At 43.0% G+C, this 25,123-nt stretch overlaps 1 protein-coding gene across 5 annotated transcripts; it reads left to right on the plus strand.

The window, feature by feature from the left end:
• The first annotated feature begins 1,673 nt into the window (after positions 1 to 1,673).
• LOC106845581 (glutathione S-transferase A4-like) lies at positions 1,674 to 22,748 on the plus strand. Of its 5 annotated transcripts, none has more exons than XM_070514747.1 (8): positions 1,674 to 1,858; positions 7,980 to 8,069; positions 8,431 to 8,537; positions 9,685 to 9,736; positions 14,146 to 14,278; positions 15,180 to 15,321; positions 20,367 to 20,573; positions 22,465 to 22,734. In XM_070514747.1, exons 3-8 carry the CDS (start codon positions 8,451 to 8,453, stop codon positions 22,585 to 22,587), a joined length of 744 nt encoding a protein of 247 aa, XP_070370848.1. In that variant the 5' UTR covers positions 1,674 to 1,858; positions 7,980 to 8,069; positions 8,431 to 8,450; the 3' UTR covers positions 22,588 to 22,734. The 5 variants fall into 5 exon arrangements, with proteins under 5 accessions (XP_070370848.1, XP_014719367.1, XP_070370849.1 ...); XM_070514749.1 differs by lacking the exon at positions 1,674 to 1,858 and adding an exon at positions 6,359 to 6,485; XM_014863881.3 differs by lacking the exon at positions 7,980 to 8,069 and having other exon boundaries at positions 1,724 to 1,858; positions 20,367 to 20,498; positions 22,465 to 22,748.
• Positions 22,749 to 25,123: the final 2,375 nt, after the last annotated feature.

Consider the following 25,123-nt stretch of genomic DNA (forward strand, 5'->3'; position numbering starts at 1 on the left):
GAGGACAAGTTTTCTCTGATGAAGACAGGTTCCCATGGCTCCTGCTCACGATTGTATGACCTTAAATTGTGCAGTTCACTTCCCATATTGGAAACAAGTTCCACTCCTTCCCCATCCTGCCTCAGATGGCATGACCCCACTTTTGTCACAATCCCTTTTTGGTCCAGACTGCCACCCTGTAGTCTCACACACCCCACACCCGACCCCACCACTTTCATGAGCCACCAGACTCTGGGTCATAGAGTGGGAGGTCAGGCACTGGATCATTTATCCTCGAAAACGTCAGTGTGCTAGAGTGTTTGGGGCTGAACCCAACAAACGAGACAGGAAGCACGAGCAGAAGGGAGTCAGGAGGCTCACTGACTAGAAGCCACGGCAGGTGCACTAATGCTGTTAAAGTGCACAGCTGTGTGTAAATGGGGCAGTTGCAGAGGCTCTGGTGTCTGGAACAAAAGGGGAAGCTGGATGGTGTGGGGCTCTGGTGTCTGGGGCAGAAGGAAGAGGTGCAGCTCTTAAGGAACCTGGGACCCAGAAGACGCCACTCAGAGAGGCTTTGGCAGACTGGGTGCCCAAAGGAACACCTGACTCTTCTGCCTTCTGCCTGGTTGGGGCCATCTGTTGGGGCCAGCCTCCTGGGGTATGGAACAGAGCAGAAAGTGGGTTCCAGGGGGCCGGGTCTGCAACAAGCCACAACCAGAGTGGGCTTTTGTATTTGCTGCTGTTCCTTCTTGGTGAATATACCTTTTATTCCTTTAACCCAAATTGTCTGTCCCGGCAGATTGCATGGTGGGCTCCTTCTTATTCTGTCAGTCATACATCCCCACCTAAGGGAATCCTCCTCTGACCGTGAGGTCTTAGCAGCCCCCTCCCCACACCTCTTCTTCATCATGCAATTGTTATTTTCATAGCATTTGGCACCTTCTGGCAATCTTAGTTGTTTAATCAATGGGAGTCTTTATATTTAAAGTGGCTTTTTTGTAGAAAACGTATGCTTGGGTCTTCACTATTTTAATCCACTCACGATAGTCTCTGTCTTTTAGTTCGTGTGTTGGAGACCATTCTCATTGACAATCATTATTGATGCAATTGGATTAATATCTACCATGTTTGTAACTGTTTTCTATTTGTTGCCATTGTTATTTCTTTTTTTTTTTTTTGTCTTCCACTCTTTTTCTGCCCTCTCTGGTTTTAATTGAGCATTTCATATGATTCCATTTTCTCTCCTCTCTTAGCATGTCAATTATAGCTCTTTTTTTAAAAAAAGAACATTTTAGTGATTGCCCTGGAATTTGCACTATATATTTACAAGTAAGTTGAGACAGCTTTCAAATAATGCTATAACCGCTTCATGGGTCGTGCAGATACTTATAACAGAGTATTCCCAGTTGCTCCCTCCCATCCCTTATAACACTGCTGTCATAGAGTTCACTTATCCATAAGCCATGCCCATCTGGTACATTGTTGCTGTTATTACTTTGGACACACTGCATTTATTTGTTTATATGTTTATCCTGCCTGTCTTCCACCCTAGAATGTAAGCACTACAGGTGCAGGAATGGGTCTGTTGTGTCTACCCTTGGAGAGCCAGGGCCTAAAACAATGCCTCGCACAGAGTGGTACTCAGTAAATATTTGTTCAGTGAGCCTGGAAATTTTGCTTTTGTCTTACTTCTGTAACTTGATGTGCTGTCTAATACACAAACAATGGATGTACAGCGAAGCTCCAGAGGTGTGTACAGACTGGAATTCTTGTTGGCTAATCCCTTGATTGCGCAAAGCTTTCAACTGGAAAGAAAAAGTCTGTAAATCCTCGTTTAATGTGCCCACAGCACTCCAGACGAGAGCAAGGCAGAGAGAAGGTGAGTGGAGAAGTTCTTGTGTTCTCTTTTTGGGCTTGGTGGGATTTTTGTGGCCAAATTTACAGTTTATAGTCGGCAATTGTTTTAACTTTGGGATTAATTTAATGACTATTATTTCTAAACTTGCCCATATCAAATAAAAGGACCGGGTCTTTTTTCTGCCAAGTAGGTCCGTAAATGAAAACAAGATAGCAAATCTAGACGAGGCCTTTTGGAGGTTTTCATTGCCTATGCATGATATGCATAACATCAGACATTGAAATGCCCCCACACCCATATCACACACTAAATGTAATTTCAGAAATTCGTGTGTAAGAGTCAAATGGTGTTTTAGTTGATTGGTTGACAGAACATGCTTAGTAGAATTTAAACCTTTATAATTTTTGAGCCATTACATTTTTTCCTCCTCAAGCAAATCTCCTATTTTTGTACACAGTTGAAAAGAACTGTGAACCGCTCACTCTGTGCCATGATACCCGAGGGTCAATTAAATCTCCTGCATGTAGTATCTTTTCCATGTGTGTTTGGAAGATTTAATCCAAATGATCTGACACTGGGGGCTTCCTCTGGGGTCCTGCATCTCCAGGGGCCTGTGCCCAGTTGAAAAGCAGGAGTCTCTCAGTCAAGCCCTGACAGGTTTTTCTAGGACTTGTCCCATTCTTTAAACAGCAACGGGCCGTGTGGTGACTCACTTTGTGGTAACTCACCAAGCAGCCTCAATGACCTGGGTAGATGAAAGTCTCTTTCTTGATTCAGGTATATATATATTTAAAAAAAATTCTTTTTACTTTGAGTTCATAATAGTTTACATCGGCTCAGGTATATTTTTGACTTAAGTAAGTTTGTAGGCCTTGGGCATATAAATCACCCTCTTCTGGGTTTTGGGAACATGAATCAATCCATTAGACTCTAATGGGAAGGAAATTTAGTTTCTGAAACTGAAATATAGGGCTCTCCGGAGAAGACGCTTCCCATATGAGCTTGGAATCGAGCAACCGCCTTAATCATCTTGTTACATCAGTAACTCCTAGTCGCTCCCCACCAAGGAATGTTGTTCTGCTGTTTGTGTGTAAGAATGTCCGATAAATACCTGAGCTCTTTTTTGGAGGGGCTAGTTCCATGTAGGAGATTTTCCCCGATAACCTGTCAAATCCAGCTAATTAAATATTTTGCTAATATGTCATATGTTAGAAAAATAGAAGAGAAATCATATGTAATCAATTAAAAATGGGATGTAACTTTAAAGCTATATGTAAGCTATACTTCAGAGCCTCGCTGAAAGTCTTTGTTATACTGTTAACATTGCTGTCTTCCAGCTTCAACACGTTCTTCTCTGAAGCATTATGTACTCAGACCTCAAATGCTCTCATCTCTCCAAACTAGCAGAATTAAATTTTATGAGGAAAAGAGGGTTCTGTGGGAGGGTTTTTTGTCTCAGTGACAAATTTTGGTCTGTTGGTTGTGATCCATTCTGATAGGCCATTCTGATCCATTAGAGAAACCAAAGAGAACGTTAAGGATATTCCTATTGATAATAGATCTAAAATTGACATCTTGTATTCTGGCCCCAAACATCTGCTAAAACTGGCAACCTCATAAATGAACCCCTTGAAATTTCCATTATCTAGAAAATTCAGTAGAAGCCTGCTCTAACTGAAATCGAGAAAAATGTGTGTTGTTTTGCTTAAATTATCCAGAATGACAGTTAACGTTGTCAGTAGAATTTCACCCCCACTCCCCCCAATAATTGGCTGCTTTCTTAACATGGGTGCTCAGCAGCTAGGAACAGAGGGCAAAGAATGAAGACAAGGGAAGAGAAACAAGATCAGAAAGATTGTTAAAACTGGAAGAAACGAAGGAGATTATCGGAGTCTGAACCAACTCCTCGTTTTACAGTTTGGGAAACTGAGGCCGAGTCTGGGTCTCCCCACGCGCTGGAACCCACACGTCTGGCACTTTGTGAAACTTGGAAATCGAAGGCCTCACATCATAGGAATTCCTCTCTTAATAAGGGGTCAATAAAAATGATCTTACCTGGGGAATTTACTTATAATTCCCCCCAAATCCCTCTCCCCTTCCCTTTCTCTGTTCTTAGCCACACACACTCCAGCACTTCACCATTTGCTTTTCCTGCTTGTTAAACCTGTGCTGCAATTTGTGCCTGCTCAGCATTCCCCAGGGAAGAAAAACCCAGGGCCACGCACGCAGTCCCCAGGTGCAGCTGAGTTGTTTTCACTCTAGACCCAGCTTCTCAAACTTTATTTTCCTGTGCAAGTGAGTCACCTGGGGATCTTGTCTGAAATGCAGACTCTGATTCAGTAGATGTGGCCCAGGGACTGAAGCCGCGTGTCTCACCAGCTCCCAGGGGAGAATGTTGCTGGACCCAAGTCACACTTCTGGAGAATACCTTCCACTCCTTTCAGAAGCAAATTTGACTTCTTTTCTCACGTATGAATGTTGTTGCGATCTTGAGATAAAGATGTGTGTGTGCATCTGTGTGTGTGCGTGTGTGGGGGGCATTTTTTGAGTCCTTACTGTGTTTAGCAATTTGCACACTTTGTCTTATTTCCACCTCATAACTAACCAAAATGAATTAGGAACTATCAGCCTTGGTGTACCAGTGAGGAAACTGAGGCGCAGAGAGGTTAAAAAGCTTGCTCCAGTGAGGGGTAAAGCTGAAGTTTGAACCTCGGTCTTTGTTTTTACTGGTATCCAGGGTCTAACTCAGATACATGCTCTTCCACATTTTCTAAAAGATTTTGCGCATACCTGTTACCCAAGGACCACGCTCTGACTATCCAAAAGTCATCATCACTGCTTTCTGCTCACCCCCCTTGGCCATGCGTCCCTGGGCTCTGGGTGGGGGAGTGCAGCCCACTGCTCGCCTCAGGTGAAGCTGCACCCAGGAGAAGTGAGAGGTGGGACTCCATTCCCAGTGTCATCAGACCCAGGCGGGCAGCCTTCCTGGTGAACCAGGTTTTTTTAATTTGGGACACACCTGTTGGCCAAGATCAGCGGCACAGAAAGGAGAGCTGCAGCGATGGGCATGAGCTTGTACTCAGCTCACCCACTTGGGTCCTGGGTCTTCCAGGAGCTGGGTTCACAGCGTTTGCATTTGGGGTGAAATCAGAAAGCACAGCTCCTCTGTTCCCTGCTGCTTCATTTTCCATGGACGGAATGAATTTTTCCATTGCACCTGTTCTTTTAAGCTTTGACAATCTACTTTTTTTTAACAATGAGATTAATTGGGTTTACTATTTGAAGCGTAATTAGACTTGGTCTTCCGTATTATCAAGCTGTGGTTTATCCAAATCTTTGTTTAAATTCATTGGAAGTCAAGGAAAAAGGATTAAAGGACTTGGTTTAGACCCTTAACCTATAATGCCATGGGACAGGGAGGGGTGGGGCTCAGACAAACAAACATACTTTCATACAGTCGTGTTATTTAATGATGGGGATATGTTCTCAGAAATGCATCGTTAGGTGATGTTGTCATTATGTGAACATTATAGAGTGTACTTCCACAGACCTAGATGGTGTAGTCTACTGCACACCTAGCTGGCGCTAATCTTATGGGACCACCATTCTGTATGTGGTCCATGGTTGACTGAAACATCATTATGTGGTGTGTGACTATATACCCATTCCTTAAGGCTCTGTTCAATTTCTGTAATACCACATTGTATTTTCATTAAACACATTTCCTTCTGACTTACCTCTTGATAGTCTGGATGTTTCCATCACCAGGTATAAGGTTTGTAAGGGTTTTGATGGCAGGAGCTACATGTTATTTATCTATGAATGCCTGGAGTGCAGAACCTAGTATGCTATCCATAGTAGGAGCTCCATAAATGATGTTGATAGAAAGAATGGAAGATTGAACACAAAAATCTTAACAAGTCTGGGAACTGGTATCTCAGTGACACGTGGAGGTAACAGCCACCATGTGTCTGGGGTAACATTGGATTGTTTCCACAGCAGATGGAAGAACTAAGAAGTGCCCCTGCCTTCAGGAGTTTGCCACCTCGTCAGAGTTTTGCAGTGTAGGATCCAGGGGGAGCAGTTGGTTTTGGAGTGTGAGACTGTAAGAGGTATTGGGCTCCCTCTGTGCGCTCAGCTACAGCTCCTCCTGGAAGGGGTTGGGGTAGGGACTACGTCCTGCTGAGGATCTTTTAACAAGCTCCAGTTGGGTCCTCCAGCATTCATCTGAGAGCCCAATTTAGAAGGCCACGCAGCTGAGGCCGAGAGATGGAGAATGGGGGCTGCTTGGCCAAAGCCAGTGATTTATGGGGCACACAAACATTTGTACAGATTTTTACAAGAAGGAGTGACTAGTTATCCTTCTAGAGGCTGGTTATTACCAACAAGAGAACACAGTTTCCTTCTTTCAGACTGGAAAGGGGGCATTGCAGACCACAGTCCTGTTGACCTGAGGCGGGGTTTCCTTCATCCTCACTCTGCTCTTCTAGGGCTCTGTTGGCACCAAGGAAGCCTTGGAGGTGGTGGCCGGGTGGGGAGTGATCCTGTCCCTTGTAATCCAGCTCCAGATCCCAAAGTTACTGCCTTCAGTCTCCTATGTGCCTTGAGAATGTGCAAGGTTCGGGCAGAAGTGAAGTGGAGGAAACCGGTGGGTGCAAAGGTGTTACATAAAATTCCAAAATACGCTTCCACACAGCAGCGAGCTACAAAAATGCTCCATTTATGCTCATAATCACAAAACAAAGGCAAAAGTCACACCAGATTTTACTTTTTACATGTTTTGTATTACAATATTGAGTCCAAGTCAAATTACCAGAGTTTTAGCTCCCTTTTACAGATTTCAATTGCATTTGCAACAATCACTTACAAATCACATAAAATGAATAGACAAGCCAATGTTAGCATAAACACTCTAAGAAAACAGTAAATCCGCTCATCCTTTAAAGAAGCGTGACCCACTTGATATGGGGCAGATATTGTGGTATGTGTCTTCTCTATTACTTTATTCCATCCTGGGCCTTCACAGTAACCCTCAGAGGTGGGCAGCACAACCATCCCCTCATTTTAAGGATGAAGAGACTGGGGTGGAGAGCGATGGAATGAGGTTGTACGAGAGAGGACTCATAACTCTAAAGCCCAGAGCCCCCTGCCTTTGAAAGATGAGGATAGTCACACCCCTTATTTCCGTTTGAGGACATAATGTGGATCCCGTGCCTGGCACAGAGGAGGCTGTAAGTGAGAGGGGCCAGAACCATACCTGCACCCTCAGCTTTCTCAGTGTTCATTCCCTCAGCTATGAACCCGCATTCAGGAGGTTACACCCCAAGGAGCACAGTTTCCTCCCTCACCCAGAGACTCTGCTCCCCACCTCCAAGGAAAATGCTACATTCCTCTCTGGTCCGCAGACTCTGACCACTTGTCCGGTTTAGTCCCACACCTCCGAGGGCCCGTATCGCTGCTGCCCTTTGAGTGTTGAGTCTGTGGTGCCAGCAAGAAGCTTGCCCCATTCTTGATCGTTTTAGGGTGGCATCTTGCTGCCGCTCCTTTTGTCTGAGAGATTTCACTATCAGGGCGCCAGGCACGGTGTTCGTTCCTCACTCTTGATTGGGTCTTTAGGATAAATACAGTGTCTTTTGGAGCCTCCGAGTTATGACAGTAGCCGTGTGAGGTACGGATCTCCTGAAGGCTGTCTAGAGCTGAGAGTTTTAATCTCTTTGGGTTTCAAATCACTAAGAGAATAACCAGACAGAAGAAAGACCATGCAGCCTGCATTTGAAGGGACCACTGCTTAGAAACAGATTTCTGGAGGTTTGTGGGCTTTCTGTGGGTCTTGTGACAAGGAGGTAGAAAGTACTGTTGGTTCGCTTCATTGTGGCTGTACTCGCTTTGAAACACTGTGGGTCCCCGGGGGTAATGCTCTCCAGTTACAGATGAGGGCGTGAAGGCGGACACAGGTTTAGTGAATGGGCCTAAGGTTACGCAGCTTCTTGGCGGCCAGGTGGTCCTGTCTAGGTCTGTGTCTGTGCTTGTCCCAGCACTCAGGTTTTGTGACAGAAATGAAAGAGTTCCCAATTCCCACCGAACATTTCCATCCAAGCAGGCCCAGCTCCTTGCCACTGTTAAAAAAGATTTTCTTTTGCAGGGACATCCGTGAAACCATCATAGTAACTCCTGGTTCCTTTCTCAAAACATCAGAGGCAATCTCTCAAATCTACAGAACACTTTGATAGATGTAGGTTGTTCTTTCTTTTTTCTTAAATTGTACAGGAGAGTGTAAACCATTTATGTACAGCTTAAATATTAATTATAAAGACTAATTACTAATTCTGATTAAGAAATGGAACATTATTAGCATTCCAGAACCCCCCATGCCCCTTCCCAATCGCAACCTCCATTCTCCTCACCAGACATAACCAGCATCCTGCTTCTGGGATAATTATTTTCTTGCTTTTCTTCATAGTTTTGCCTCCTGTGTATGCCTTCCCAAATAATAGTTTTGTTTTGCCTGTCTTAGAGTTGTTATAAGTGGAGACACACCATACAGTGTGTGTTAATTTGTTCTTTAAACATATTCTTCCTGTTTTGCCCTTCAGAAGACCTTGAGCCAGGAGTCATGGCGGCCAAGCCCAAGCTGTGTTACTTTCGTGGCAGGGGCAGGATGGAGTCAATCCGCTGGCTGCTGGCCGCAGCTGGAGTGGAGGTCGGTTCCTGACTGGGAAAAGTAAGGAGGGTAATTTGGGAGAGATTGAAGTGGTCCTCTTCCCCCTTCAAAGTTCAGGAGGATGCTTTCAGGCTGTACCCACTCTTTCCCTTTCCAACAGTCTTCTTTGGTAAGAGTTGAAGGAGGGATAATAGTCCTCTGTTTAAGGAGGGGTTGGAAGGTAGAGCCTAGAGAGGCGTTATGGAAGCTTTATAGGGGCTGGCAAGATCATGGTGGATCGTAAGACAAAGGAGAGAGAGGAGACCCACATCTGGATCTTCCTCTTCAATGGGACCAGCTGATTTCCTGGCGGCTTTTCACCTCTGCCTTGGCTCCTCAGTCTTGTCCTACTCGTGGTTGCCAACTGGAGACGTAGGCCCGGCTGCAGTCTGGTCTCCCCTCGAACCCTCCTCTGAAAGGGCTGCCCCATGGAGCTCTTTCTTTAACTCTGAATTCCCTCTCCACTGACTTTTCCATAGATTTTCACAAGTGCTTTCGAGTTGTTTTGTTTCACGCAGGTGTAGGCTCCTTTTTCCTGTTTGAATGTCATCTCCTCCAGGGCAAGGATTCATTACCTTCTTTCTTTTGTTCACCTGATCCTACCCCCATCTCAAGGTTTAGGGGAGGAAAAAGTCACTCTTTCACACAAAAGTTTTAGAAGCTCCATCAATAAATTATGAGAACCCCGCCTGGGTCATGATCCTTGGATCCCTTTCACTGAATATGTGAGCATTAAAGAGAAATTTAATTTGTCTTGATATGGAGGGAGAATAACACAGAACAGAGAGAAGAAAGAAAAGAGAGGAAAGGGAAGAGGAGGAGTCACTGGGGAAGTTGTAGAAAAGGACAAGAGTTTGGAGAGAGGGAAGAGTTGAGGTGAAGAAAAGGAGAAATGTGGATGGGGGCTTGGGGATATCCTTTAAGTTGACAAAAACCAAAAAGGGGTGCCAATCTCATGCTAGTCTAAGCTAATCTAAACACATACTCTGTCAGCATTTTCAGCTATGTGGTAGTTGATAGTTTTGTGAATCCTTTTAAATTTTCATGCAGGAAGCCATTGGGCATTTTATATCGTGGGCATTTCTCTCTTTCTCTGTCTCTTTTTGAGGACCTGTAAGTGATAACAATGTCTTTATCCTTTATCTAGTTTGAAGAAGAATTTATTGAAACAAGAGAACAATACGAGAAGTTGCAGAAGGGTGAGCCTAGATTTATTCAATGTTATCTTATGGGGAAAAAATGAAATTTGTTTCTAGGAAGTATTCATTTCATTATAGAACACAGAGCTCTAGAGTGACAACTATTACAAAGGTGAATAGTGTGACTGCTGACATTGACTTTTTGCTGTGTCCCTGGCACAGAGCTAAATTTGTCATCTGCGATGTCTCCTTAGCCTTCGTAAAAGCTTATCAAGTAGGTATGACGCTGGCCTCAACTAGATAGGATGGCATGGGTTGACCCAGTGCCAATTGGTTCAATACTCCCCATCCCACCGAAGAAATCTTTAAAAATTCTTAAATAATGATCCAGTGGGTTGGAGGGGAGGGAACAGAAGGAAGGGAATTTTACCTAAGATATTCTCCGGTTCTCATGATTCATATCCACTTGTTCTTGGTGGTTTTAATAGATTAACAGCAAGCATTTTATCAGGTCACAATTGTAGAATCAAGACTGTAGAAATTTTATTAAATTTGGATCGAGGCAGTAGTTCTTAGTCTTTACAATTCCTCAGAAAAAATTCTCACACTTAGAGAAAAGACTAGTACTTTCATGGTACTTCTTAAACTCCTAACGACCATAATGTTATTTTCCTTATCTAAGGAAACCTGGGTGTCCTCATTTTTGCTGATAAACAGTCATGAAATTAACACAAATTATTTTTTAAGAAAGACATTCAAATACTAGTCAGCAGATCTGCCGTTTATAAACTGTATGACTTTGGGCAAGGCTTTTAGCTTGTCTACATCCTGTCTCCTGACCATAAAGTAAAAATAATCTTTATCTTCTTAGATTGCAATGTACCAGTAGATCTCATTGAATGGGGAAGGCCCACTTACTCCTTCCTCAATTCTTGTCCAGGAACTTTATTATCTGAAATCCCCATGAAGCTCTCCTTCCTCTTTGTTTCTGCCCGACTCCGTCCCAAACAAGGACAGTCACTTGTCCATGGTAGGGGTTAAATACATATGTATTGAATCAATAGATGACTGTCTCTCCGTAAACTCTCTCATGATCATTCCGTTAGGAAGTGCTCTCTAACAGCCTCTGAAATCTTCCACCCCTCCCTGAGTCTATGATGCTGCTGTCGTGCTTGGGACGCCCTCCTGGGCGTTACTGTTGTTTGTGAACAGGAGGCAGAGAGGGACCGCAAGAGAGCACTGGACCAGGAGTCAGGAGGCCCACTTCCGTTGGCTTGGCTTTCCCCCGACTGTGTGAGTTTGGGAAGTCACATTTGCCTCCCTTGGCCTCCACAGTACTGTCGTCTATAATATGAATGAATTGAACTAAATCATCTCAAAGATCCTTTCCTGTACTCTTGACCTGAGATTTTTAAAAAAAATCCATCTGAACAAGCTCGTCCGCTCCTACAAGCAGGGGTCATTTCTAATGGACGTCTGCATCACTCTGAAGCAGCAGCACAGAGCTCAGCTTCAGATGCTTGTTTAATATTGAACAAAGGTAGAAATACCTTTAGGCAATGGCGGTTTTGCAGTCTCTCCATTAGTAATAGTACTGGTATTTCCAAAGCACAATCACAAGCTTGATCTTATTCTTACTCGAAGAAACGCAGTAAGATGGGCAGGACAGATACTGTTGCAGATCAGAAAATAGGCTCATGGAAGTCAGAGACTTGCCTAAAGTCATCCAGCTAGACAGGGTCCCTGGCTCCCTGGAAAGCTGTCACGGGTTCCTCAGTGGTATTCTCCCACCATCTTCCACTGCCTCTCGTTGAGTCAGGTAGGAGCAGTAGAGGATGTTGGGGAAATTAACTGTGGCCTTTGCCAATGCACTGGTGAGGTCTGATTCCTAGTCTGGGTAAAGATCCTTATTCTCGGAATGCACAGGTGTGAATGAAATGAAAAGCCTGCTCATTTCCTCAAGATCCCATGAGAAGAGCACTATTTGTAGGGTGTCTTTGAATGCATTATTCGTATAGGCAGTCACTCACAAAGAAGAGAATTTGATTTTACTGAACATTGGTTATTGATGGTATGTGATGTTTTACTTATGTTTTCTCATTTCATCCTTTTAAAATCCTGCTACGTAGATATTATTAATATTTTAGGGAAAAGGAAGCTGAAGCTCAGATAAGTCATTTGCTTAAAAGTCACATGGCTGGAAAGGGCTAAACCTGGCATTCAGACCCAAGTTTGCCAGCATTCTTGTTGTGATGTCCTGATGCTGTGCAGACCTAGACTGATACCTCTTGTACTTTTTAAAGATTCAGATTTTTTAAAGAATTTACTCTACCCCTGAATCAGGACATCTGGGAGATAGGGTGAGTATTTTTAACAACGTGGCTCCCCCAGATGATTCTTATTGACCCTGAACTTTGGGAACCAGAGCGCCTATACTATGACATAATCATAGTAAATGTAGAAAGCCTTAAATGATCACGATTAACCAACCCATAAAAATGCATGAAACCATCAAGAAAATCTCAGATTTTCCGTGAAGCAAATGGTAGGCATTTCCTCAACAGCTGGAGTCTTTAACTCCCCACTTTGTATTTAGAATCTTGTGTATAATATAGTCTATTCTCTGGTGGTCTCTTACTTACTCGACCAATACTGATTTAGACCCTTTGCTCTTCCCCTCCTAAATAATTATTTTCATTTTTTATTCCAGCTCATCGTATTAATTTGTAGTTAGAGTGCTAAGATCGTCCTTGTTTTGGTAGTTTCCTTACTTTTACCCTAATGCTATAGTTGAATATTTGCTATCCTGTTCTGGTTCTATCCATCGGTCTCCCTAGTCTGTGGCTTGTGTCCCCTTTCTCCCTTTTTTCTTTTTTCAAGTATGAGAGCCTTCTCGAGGATTTCTTGTAATGGAGGGCTTTTAGTTACAAATTCCCTTAACTTTTGTTTGTCTGGAAAAGGTTTAATTTCTCCCTCATATCTGAAGGAAATTCTTGCTGGATAGAGTATTCTTGGCTGAAGGTTTTTATCCTTTAAAGCTTTGAATGTATCACTCCATTCTCTCCTAGCTTGTAGGGTTTCTGTAGAGAAATCCGCTGACAGTCTGATAGGGGCTCCTTTATAGGTTATTCTCTTTTTTTTTTCCTTACTTCCCTGAGTATTCTTTCCTTATCATTCCTATTTGCCAACTTTACTATTATGTGCCTTGCGCTGGGTCTTTTTACATTGACAAATCTAGGAGATCTAAAACCCTCCTCTACACACATTTCTCCGTTGATCCCTAGATTTGGGAAGTTCTCTTCAATAATTTTGTTAAGCACACTTTCTGCTCCATTTTCCTTTTCCATATTCTCAGGAATTCCTATGATCCTTATGTTCTTACTCCTCATTGAATCCATTATCTCTCGGAGATTTTCCTCATTTTTTTTAATTCTTAGTTCTCTTTCTTCCTCTGTCTGGCGCCATTCAGCCTGTCTGTCCTCGATTATGCTGATTTACTCCTCTATATTGTCTACCTGGGCATTCAGGGAATCCGTATTCTGTTTTATCTGGTCCATTGTGTTTTTCATCTCAAGTAATTCTGTTCGATTCTTCTTTATGATTTCAATCTCTTTTGTGAAGTAACTCCAGAACTCGGCTTGTTTCTCTTTCTCTCTACCTCATTGAGTTTTTTGATTATAGCTGCTCTGAATTCATTATCACTTAGTTTACCTAATTCCAAGTCCTCAGGACTTAATTCTGTGTTTTTATTGTTTTCCTTCTGGTCTGGGGCTTTTATAAACTGCTGGATGGTAGAGGAGCGGTTTTTTCTCATGGTGGTAGAATTCAGTTGCAGTTACAGCCTGTCGCCGCCAGATGGGGATCGAGAGCGGCGTGTTAGCTCTCCGCCTTGGGGCAAGATGGCTGCGCCCACTGGCTTTGCTGTGGGGGAGGGGCTGTTACTCACACGCGCTGGTCTGGGTTCAGCTCAGTTCTGTTCTCTGGTCTCCCAAGGCCCTTGATTTATAGGGTCCCCGTGGACGGAAGCTTCCCCCCCCCCCCCAGCGGGTCTCCACTGAATCAGCGGCAGGAGTCCTGGATGATCCCCGGGTCGCGCGGCCCCTCCCCCGCTCCTTCCCGACCCGCGCCGCAGCGATCGCAGACTCTAGGGGAGGGAGCGATGTTCTCTCCTACCGTTCCAGCGCCTCCGAAGGTGTAAAGCTAGGTTTATGATCTCCTCCTTCTTGGTATTGTAGGTCTCTAACGAGCTGGCATTATGTTTATTCTCTGAAATTCAGTTCTTCCAATCTTTTGTTGTATTTTGGAGGGGAGAGAATCCCGGGTCAGCTCACCCCGCCATTTTGCTCCCTTTAACTCCCCACTTTGGATGAAACTAGAAATCACTCAATGAAATTAGAAGTGAACCCTCCTGCAGGCTCACCACAGCCAGGGAAGGAGAGCATCTCAACCTCTCTTTGCTTGAACCATAGATGGACGCCTGCTTTTCGGCCAAGTGCCTCTGGTTGAAATGGACGGAATGGTGCTGACACAGACTAAAGCCATCCTCAGCTACCTTGCTGCCAAGTATGACTTGTATGGGAAAGACCTGAAGGAGAGAGTCAGGTACCAGAGTGTTCACGCCTCTACTTGATTCTTTTCCAGGCTCTGTCGTCCTACACCAGCTAAGACCTAGTTCAGGTGCAGCCTTTCAGCCTGGACTGAGGGGAGGAGGCAAGAGGAATGAACAAAGGGGAGAGGACCTTGCTACACCCGGCATGTCTTGTGCAGAGCTCTGAATAAATACTCCAGATCTCCCCTCCTAGGGGTTTGCAGTCAACATTCTCATAATCTCCCCTCACTCCTAAGAAAATGTCTTCACATAAGATAACCTGGTAAACTTTTCTACATGAAGGTAGACATGAATGACTCAGCAAACAAATACATATTGAGCATTGTAGCAACGATCTACGACCACAAATAATGCCATATAACATATCTTCTTGAAACACAGTGACTTAAATCAGCAAGCATTTCTTTTTGCTCCCCAGGCTATGAGTCATCTGGGTGGTCAGCATATCTGGGCCAGGCTTGACTTATCTTGGCTGGTCTCACTCATACGTCTGGTCAACTAGTAGTCAGCCACGAGGCTCTGGTTTTGGCTATTGGCTGATGATTGGTTGGGAGGCAAATGGACCATGTGTTTCTCATCCTCTCATCCTGAGCTTGTTCTCGTGGCAACTAGGCAGGGTTCTAAGAGAGAGAGGGAAAGCACACAAGGCCTCAACTTAGAGGTACTCAATCCTTTCACATATTCCTTTTTTCAATAAACATTTCCAGAGACCCTACTGTACTGTGGTCTTCTGGCTGGTACTGGTTCCAGAAATCATTCCTAAGCATGGAAGCTTGGGGGAGAGGGAATCAAGTTATTTGCCCCAGTATCCATTTATACCATACAAGTGGCAGATTAGGGAACTCCATACTCAAAGATTCCTCTCGGAATGAGAGTCCCATGTTGACTTGTCAGGGTCGACATGTACGCTGATGGCACCCTGGACCTCATGATGATGATTGCTCTGGCTGCATTTAAAACCCCTGGGGAGAAAGAGGAGAATCTTGCTTTAGTCGTGAAGAAAGCTAAAACTTGTTACTTCCCTGCCTTTGAAAAGGTAAGCTATAAGGTTCTGGGACTTTTACATTTTCTGTTACTGATAAGAATATTTAAAGAGTGAATGTCTGAAAAGACAGAAGCAATGTTAGAGCTTTACTGCATTTGGACCAAAACTTAAATAAGGATTCCAGACATGCATAATTATGGAACCTTCAACAAGACAGGATTGCAATAAACCAAGTTCAATGAAAGGATACGGCATTTCTATTCTGATTTTTAAAATAAGCCATCAGCCCAAGGCCTCACCACCTCCAATTCACTGCGTCCGTCAGATATTTCTTTGGGTTTAATACTGTAGACTAATCATGGCTCACGCAAAAGACGAAGTCTCTTAAAGTTACAGTTTTTCTGAAGTCGTCTTGGAGTGAATACTAATGACAAAAGTCTCGTCCGTACATCTTGTGAGGTTCCAGACACTAAAGGACAGCCTGTGACATGATGAGAAAGTCCGTTAGCACAGAGTTCCGTAGCTAAATGTTTGCAGGGCAAAAGAATTCTGTGGTATTTATCTTCAGTCTTAGCCTGGGGAAACAATGATCACTTAATAACGATAATTAAGGGTTCTGCTAGGACCTCACAGTATTAGACAAGCTCAAGCAGTTCGTGTTTATTTGGGAACAATGTACAATGTTGTTGAAACACCTTCCATCTAAAAAAATTAATATGATTATTTGAGTCACAGAGTTAAAGTTATAGAGCTAAAGAGTGCTTTATCATAGCACAGCCTTTGAAATCTGTGTGCCTGATCCAGTACTTCCCAAGACTTTTAAAATCACTTGTTTGTTCAAATCAGGATCAAATTCAAGTTCATTCATTGTAATTAGTCAGTTACATGTCTTCAGCCTCTTTTCATCTGTAAGGTGTCTCTTTGTTCTCTCTTTTTCCTCTTGCATTTGTCATATCCAGTTTCCCACAGTCTGGGATTTTATCAATTGCGACATACACACTTATTCTCTAGGTTTCCTGTCAACTGGAAATTAGAATTAGAAGCTTGGTCGGGTTCAGGTTTGATGATTTAGGCCAGACTTTCACAGGGAGTGCTGCGTAGGTCATCGGAAAGCACACGTTGTCTGGTTGTCACTCTTCTTGTGACGTTAACATGATTGATGATCAATGTCTAGACCCACAGATTTATTAGTGGGTGCAAAGTGTTCACATCCCAATCCTGTTAGTCTCTCTTCACTTATTAGCTGGAATACTTTCAACACAATGAATCTTCCCCACATAATATATTTGGTCACCCTGGGGTATGGTTGATATAGGAAAGGAGGATAAATGCTTTTTTACTTTTTATTCACCACTTTTCAAAATGTGTTAGTTATCTGGCATCTTCAAAGGAGACCAATGAGTTTATTAATTTTTTTATTCCTGTTTTTATTCTTTAAATAATGTTAGGATACTATTTATTTATTAAGTACTTTATGAGAAGCAGATACTCATTATATAAAAAAGGGGACAATACAGAAATGTAGAACATGAAAGAAATAAATCGCTACTACTCTTAGCACCAAAAGATAAATGTCAGTTATTTTCATGTATTTCCTTCCAGTCTTTTCACTATAAATACATTTTTATTTACTTTCAGATTTTTGTATGATCCACTTATACTGAAGATAATTCCACCTGTTATTCTATTATTTTAAATATTTTCAAAAGCAGAACCTACCACTTGATACTAACAAATGTCAATACTTTTGTTTTCTTGCTTACAAATGTTTTTTGTCTCCTTAAAACAAATCTATACGGATGGCTGAAATCTCCTTTGGACTGTACCCAAATATTATATCCCTTCCTTTCTCCCTCTCTGAGGCAACCACTTTTAGGAATTTGACGCAGATTAGTTCTGTCCATTTTTAAAACAGAGACTTGGCTCTGAGTTGTTTAAAAAATTTTTACGTAAGTGGATCCTAAAACATTTTTACATACACAGTACCATACTGTAAGTTTATTGTCCAATTCCTTTTTTCAATCAACCCTATATTTTTGAGTCATATAGACAAATGTTTTATCATTACTAATATATTTACATTTACTTCTTTCATTTTATTCTGTTTTCCGTTTGCAAATACAAAGCTTTTCTTTGTCGTTCCCTTCCTTCCTTTTCTCCGTCCTGTTAGCTTGATCAGATTTTCTTTATTCCCAATCTTTCTTCTAATGGTTTGGAAGATAAACATTTTTTTCTTAAACTATGAGTGACTGTCCTCCTCTCAATAAGACAAGGCTTTAACTTCCCTCCAAACTTCTCCCGTCTTCTTCTTTTTATGTTTTTGTTGAGTAATATTTTAGATACAACTTGATTTTATACTCCTTCAATGTCTTTTTTGTTTTGTTTTTTTGGTGAGGAAGATTGTCCCTGAAATAACAGCTGTGCCAATCTTCCTCTATTTTGTATGTGGGATGCTGCCACAGCATGGTGGGATCCCAAACTGTGAACCCTGGGCTGCTGAAGCAGAGTGCGCGAACTTAACCACTACGCCACTGGGCCAGCCCTGCACCCTTTTTTTTTGACAGTCAAGACTTATGTAGACGTGTTAAGGGATTTCTTTGTTCACCATTGCTCCTTGCCTCTCATGGCTTCCTTCTGGGCATATTTTCCTTCTACATGAAGAGTATTTTTCAGAGTTTTTTCAGGAAGGGTCTGTAAGTGTTTAGCTCTTTCAGTCTCTGTCAGAAAATATCTTCATTTTACCTTTACTCTTAAATAATTATTTAGATGGTTATAGAATTCTAGATTAATAATTATTTTCCTTAATGCTTTGAAGATATTATTACCAATGTCTTGTGGCCTTGATTGCCACTGTTTAGGAGTCTCCTATTAGTGTGGTTATTTTTCCTGTGGTGGTGCTGTATTGATGTTTTTTAGACTTTATCTGATATACTTTCAATGCTGTGTGTTCACTTCTGGATTTGTTTTTATTAATCTGCTTCGAGTTCCTTTTCAGTCTGAAGATTCTCCCTCTTTTTAAAGATTTCAAGAAATTCCTCCACCAAATAACTCTTGAAGATGGCTTCTTCCCTGTTCTCTCTCTCTCTTTTTTTTTTCCTGAGGAAGATTAACCCTGAGCTAACATCTGCCAATCCTCCTCTTTTTCTGAGGAAGACTGGCCATGAGCTAACATCCCTGCCCATCTTCCTCTAATTTATATGTGGGACACCTACCACAGCATGGCTTGTCAAGCGGTGCCATGTCCACACCCGGGATCCGAACCAGCGAACCCTGGGGCCGCCGAAGCGGAACATATGCACTTAACCACTGAACCACCCAGCTGGCCCCTCCCTCTTCTCTCTATGCTATCCTCCTGGGCTCCTGGTACATACATGTTGGAGCTTCATTCTGTTTTCCGTGTGTCTTAACTTCTCTTTCATATTTTCAGTATCTTTATTTCTGTGGGTTTCCTCAGATCTATCTGCCAAATGCCTGATATTCTTTTTCAACTTCTCCATTGAGTATTTTTCTTTTTTTTGAGGAAGATTAGCCCTAAGCTAACATCTGCTGCGAATCCTCCTCCTTTTGCTGAGGAAGATTGGCCCTGAGCTAACATCCGTGCCCATCATCCTCTACTTTATATGTGGGACGCCTACCACAGCATGGCCTGCCAAGCAGTGCCATGTCCACACCCGGGATCCGAACCTGCAAACCCTGGGCCGCTGAAGTGGAATGTGGGAACTTAACCGCTGAGCCACGGGGCCAGCCCCTCCATTGAGTATTTTTATATCGTTTGTATATTTCATTTCAAAGTTTTTGCTTCTAGTCTTTTCAAATCCATATGCGTATTTTCCCCACATGCCTTTCTTTTCATTATCTCTTTGAACATTTTAAACATTTTTAACTCCTTAAAGAGTTCACTCTTATTTTTGGCTCTATGGCTCAAAATTCTCCCTTTTTGTAAGACTATTTCCTTGGTCTCATGGAGGAGTTGTCTCATGTACAAATGACATAATGTTTAATTTGTAGCAGTGAGCTTGTCTTCAGCAGGAATAACCATATATTTGATGTATTTGATATATTTCATTGACTGTTTTAGTCTTCACAGTTACTAGAGTACTCCTTGGCTGGGATACTCTAGAATTCACTGATTCTTGACATTTTTTTCACTCATACTGATGCGGGCTTGGCAAGCCGAGGAGTTGAAAGAAAGATTTCTTGCATTCTCAAGGTCTGGCAGTAGTGCTCTTTTATTCAGAGAATAGCATGGAGTAGCATGGGGACAGAACCCATGGGCAGTAAGAGCTGCAATGGGTTGAGGGTGGGGCTAAACTTACAAGGCGTAGGTAGGTGAGTTATTTCTTTACAAGACAAAGGAAAGATCATGTAAAAAAGTCGTTAAAATGGTATCAGTGCAGATGGGGTCTGGTTATTGGGTGGTCCTATAACTTTAGATAAGAATCAGATCGGATCAGATCAGGACATCCTGTGCTTCCCAGAGATTGATATAGATCAGTATGTAGGGCAGGACCCCTTGGGCTTCTCCCTGGGGCAGCTTGATCCTCATCACATACTAACATGTATTTTTATTCTTGTATGTATCACAGGAAGAAATGTGGTCCTGGATTTATCTTGTTCCTTATTTACGGAGTCAGTCCATATTTGTACATCTGCTACTCAAAGCAGCACTTGAGGAATTTTTACATTCACTTTTCAATGGGTAGTAGAAAGGCACAGGTTTGGGCTTCTGGCATCTCATTGGTGACATATTCCCACCTGTGGTGTAATAGCCAGGTTCTAGCTAACCATGACCTCTGTGTCTCCCCTTACTGGTGGGGACAGTTTTACTTAACCAGCTCCAGGCTTACAAGACAGAACTCTGTTCCACCACTTTACACCTCAAGAAAATCACTAACAAATTTCCGAAAAGATTGTGCCAATTTACAGCAAAGTGTAAGAGTGTTGGTTTCATCTTGTCAGCATTCTTGGAGATTATCAAGAAGAAAATTCTTGAGTGAATTTGATCTGTACAAAAGATTTTGTGCTTTTGTAAGTGTTTACCCAGCAAAATAGTCTTTATATTTATTCGATACTCTTTGCTATTTTCCTTTCTGTAGATTTTGAAAGACCATGGCGAGGATTTTCTTGTTGGCAACAAATTCAGTTGGGCAGACGTACAACTGTTAGAAGCTATTTTAATGGTGGAAGAACTCGATGCTTCTGTTCTTTCTGACTTCCCTCTGCTAAAGGTAGTGTGTGAACAGCCACACAAAGCCCAGGAAGCAATGAATAGAGACAAAGACTTCAGCAAAATATGCCTCCAGGTCAATCTCAAAAGAAACTTCAGAAGAGCGTTTTAAGAATCATTACTTTTATTCATTTGTATAACTTTCTTTTCCTTACACTATAGGATCGTGAGGAAATAAAACCTCATGAAGGGAGAAAGAATAGGTTATTTTGGTCTGTAGCATAAACATTTAGTGTTTTCCATGTTTTAGTGCTTTGAGTGGTTTTTCCTGAAGAAGCAAGGCTGAGAAGTCTGTCCTTGTTGCTTCCCTCCCCAGCTCCCACTAGACAACTCTGCACCCCACTCCCCCAATCCCTCTGATGCCAAAGCCCCCGCGAAGTCTGTCGATTGTTCAGAGCTTCTGCTTGGGTGGCGCTGCCTGCCTCTTGCTTCATTGCCCATCCTCAAGCCACTCTCTCTGAATCCTGCCACTGCCACTCCTCGCCTGGCCTCTATTCCACTTCCTTAGAAACATTGTATTTAATAGGTGACCACAGGTTTTGTCGTTTAAGAACGGCATTTTTTCTTATTACAAAAGAAATTCAATATACAACCTAAATTAGACATTTCTATAAACCAAAAAAAGAGAAGAAAAAGACCTAAGCAGCCAAATGTTGTTACATTAGACTCTGACCTATTATTTTACATTTTTTTCCCCCAAATAAGGTGATGCTAAGTATTGTTTTGTGGCCTGCTTTTAACATCTTTTTCAATGATCATAAATATATTTACATGTCAACAAATATTCTTCTGCCATATCATTTTATTGGATTTTATTTTCATTGGGCAGTCGTCACATCTTTCTGAAAAATCAGAACTATAGAAAGAGGGTATAAATTGAGAAATCTCATTCCCACCATGGCTCTCCCACCTTCCTGCCTGTATCATCACTTTTATTATTTATTTATTTATTTATTTATTTTTGAGGACAATTAGCCCTGAGCTAACATGTGCTTCAATCCTCCTGTTTTTGCTGAGGAAGCCTGGCCCTGAGCTAACATCCATGTCCATCTTCCTCTACTTTATATGTGGGACACCTACCACAGCATGGCTTGCCAAGTGGTGCCATGTCCACACCCGGGATCCGAACCAGTGAACCCGGGATCTGAACTGGCGAACCCCGGCCCGCCAAAGCGGAACATGTGAACCTAACCACTGTGCCCCTGGGCTGGTCCATAATCACATTTATTAGTTTCCTGTGTATCCTTCCAGTGTTCCTATTTATGCAGATATGAGGAAATGTGAATATATATTTATTTCCTCACTTTTTTTACACAAAACAGAAAATAGTATATATTCTGTTCTGCCCTGGGCTTTTTTTTTAATCAAACAATGCGTTCTAGAGATCTTTCCCTGTCAATACAGGGACCTTCCTCTTTCCCTTTATATATAATATCATTTGAAATTCCTGGCTTATATTTCTTGCAGGGATGTACCATAATATACATAATCAATTTTCTTTTCTTGGAAACCTATGTTTCCTAAGTTAACATCTGTTGCCAATCTTGCTCTTTTTGCTTGAGAAAGATTGGCCCCAAGCTATCATCTGTGCCAATCTTCCTCTATTTTGTATGTGGGATGCTGCCACATCATGGCTTGATGAGCAGTGTGTTGGTCCATGCCTGGGATCCGAACTGGCAAACCCTGGGCCACTGAAGCGGAACGTACGCACTTAACTGCTGCACCACCGGGCCAGACCCGGACAATGATTTTTAATAAGATAGCTTAACTCATCCTAAACACACCAGCGAGTGTATTACCCTTCCCAGGAACATCCAGCCAACATGTGCTGAGTGATTAAGTCAAATTCAGCACCCTGGGCTCCATAAACTGCCAGTCTAAACATCCTCCTTTCATGACAAAGTTTTGATTTTTCTTGAAGCTTGTGATTTTTCTTGAGGCCCTGATTTTACCATTTCTCATTTTAGGCATTTAAAACAAGAATCAGCAGCATTCCTACAATTAAGAAGTTCCTGCAGCCTGGGAGTCAGAGGAAGCTGCCCCCGGATAGCCACTATGTGAAAACAGTCAGGAAGGTTCTGCAGTTGTGATGGCTGCAGGCCTTGTGATGGCAGCAGGAATGATCCAGTCGCAGCATCAGCATGTGCCGCCAATCAAAGCAAACCGTAGATCTTAGGAGTAAAATGTCTGGAAAGAAGAAAACCACATGGCCATCAATAGCAAATCTCATTAAATGCAATATGAAACCGTTCTGATGGGTGAAATTTTTTTAAGCTTGTCAGTCGTGGAGGATGGTTACAACTTTTGTGAAATCATTGTTCTGTGTAAATAAATCGGAGGCTGATATATTTAGGGTGGTGGCCTACATAGGGCACTGTTCTTGCCATCTGCATCAAGATGGGCACCAGTGGGGGAAGAGGGAGCAGAGACTTTAGGGGTCATGTTCTCTCCAACACCCACCCTGATGCTGAGGACTTGGGAAAGAAAAATGGGGGCAAAGGGCAAATCAGGAGCATGATGATGGCCGACACTAGTAAATCCAAAGGGGAAATGTGGGGGACAGACAATGTCCAGGGAATACCATTTTGAGACCCTGAAAAAAATCTTAGACAATTAGACACCCCTATTCCACCTAGCATAGCCACCAAGACTGGGTTTTGCTTTGGTGAAACAATTCCAAGTAGCATTGAGACTGAGATATAACCGATGACTCTTCATGCAAACTGACCCAAGAGTCCCTAGCCTTGATATACTTTCTTGAAAGATAACTGTTGTGTTCCAAAGTCGTGTGATTTGGAGCTCAGCTCCGCATCAGGGCTGTTTGGTGGGGGATGGAGGGGCTGACCTGGTGAAGGGGCAGCTCTTCAGGGTGATGTTACAGGCACAACTGTGGTTCCCAGTGGTCTCTGGTCTGGACCGGGGCTCCTGCCAACGGCTTGGGGTCCACGACTCTCCCAGCTCCACCCTGCTCCCGGGAAATCCTGCCCAGGCTGGCTGAGTGTGTATCCGTGAAAATGTCCTTCCTAGTGAACTGACTTAACGACTCGCCAGACTTGATGCCATTCCCTCACGGCCACCACAGGGCATAACCGTTCCTGACCACACCTTGCCCCTCTGTTCCTCCTCCCCTCCTCAGAGGACGGGCTCATCACAGAGTTATGACAACCTGGGCCATTCAGCAACCCCTCCCCAGCCCGTGTGAGGCCTGATCTCCTGCTCCCAGGGTGGTCGAATGCCAACCTGGGGATTAGCATGTAGCCAATCACCCCGTTTCATTCTGCACCCTGAGAAAGCCATGACCAGCCACCACATGATGGATAAGACACAGCGGGAGAAAAGGCTTCTCAGAGGAAACCCTGCCCCTCTGTGTGGGATGACTTTTTCCTATAACCCCAGCTGAAGCGGAGAGTCTGACCCGATAAAAATTAAGTGGAAAAAGAAAAAGAAATGACTTTTTAATGATTCAAAACTATAAGCCATTTATAATCACATGACCTTTGTAAATAATTCAAACAGACTAGAAGGCTATACAGGGAAAACTAAAATCTATCCCTCCATGAATTGTTTTTAAAGACAGCCACGCCCTCGGTCCTCACTCCTTGCCCCAGTGCCTCCTTTGAGAAGCCAAGGGTTGCGTGGTTGAATTCCCAAAGCTCCAAGCTAGTTTGCCCTGAGTTCCACTTGGTGGGCTTTGAAAAGAAGTCCTAGGCCCGATCCCAGCCTGGCACCTTCTGGGAGCACAAAAATTAACTCAAAGTGGTTAAGTTTGCACGTTCTACTTTGGCAGCCTGGGGTTCACCGGTTCAGATCCCGGGTGCAGACATGGCACCGCTTGGCACACCATGCTGTGGTAGGCATCCCACATATAAAGTACAGGAAAGTAGGCATGATGTTAGCTCAGGGCCAGTCTTCCTCAGCAGAAAAGAGGAGGATTGGCAGCAGTTAGCTCAGGGCTAATCTTCCTCAAACAAAACAAATCTAACAAACAAACAAACAGACCAGAAACCATAAAACTCTTAGAAGAAAGCATAGTCAGTAAGCTCCCTGACCTCAGTCTTGGCGATGAGCTTTTGAATCTGACACCAAAAGCAAAAATAAACAAGAGGGATAACATCAAACTAAGAAGCTTCTGCAGAGCGAAGGAAATCAACAAAATGAAAAGGCAACCTACAGAATGGGAGAAAATATTTGCAAATTATGTATCTAATAAGGGGTTAATATCCACAATGTATAAAGAACTTGTACAACTCAATAGCAAAAACAAACAATCCCATTTAAATGGGCAGAAGATCTAATAGGCATTTTCCCAAAGTAGACACACAGATGGCCTACAGGCACAGGAAAAGATGCTCAGCATCACTAACCATCAGGGAAATGCAAATCAAAACCACAATGAGAGACCATCTTACACCTCTTAGAAGGGCTATTATCAAATGGACCAGAAACAAGTGTTGGCGAGGCACCTTCTTCTTCCAGAGTTGAGCTAATAACTGCAAAACACAAGGCTTTAAAAAGATCCAGACACTGGCTGGGGAGAGATTATTCCATCTTGTTTCCCTGCATGGCCTCTGATTGCATTAAGGAGCCCAGTCCTGCAGGGACCTCCTGCTTGGCCACCTTCCAGTG

The sequence above is a fragment of the Equus asinus genome, chromosome 8, assembly GCF_041296235.1.
Source record: "Equus asinus isolate D_3611 breed Donkey chromosome 8, EquAss-T2T_v2, whole genome shotgun sequence".
NCBI lineage: Eukaryota > Metazoa > Chordata > Mammalia > Perissodactyla > Equidae > Equus > Equus asinus.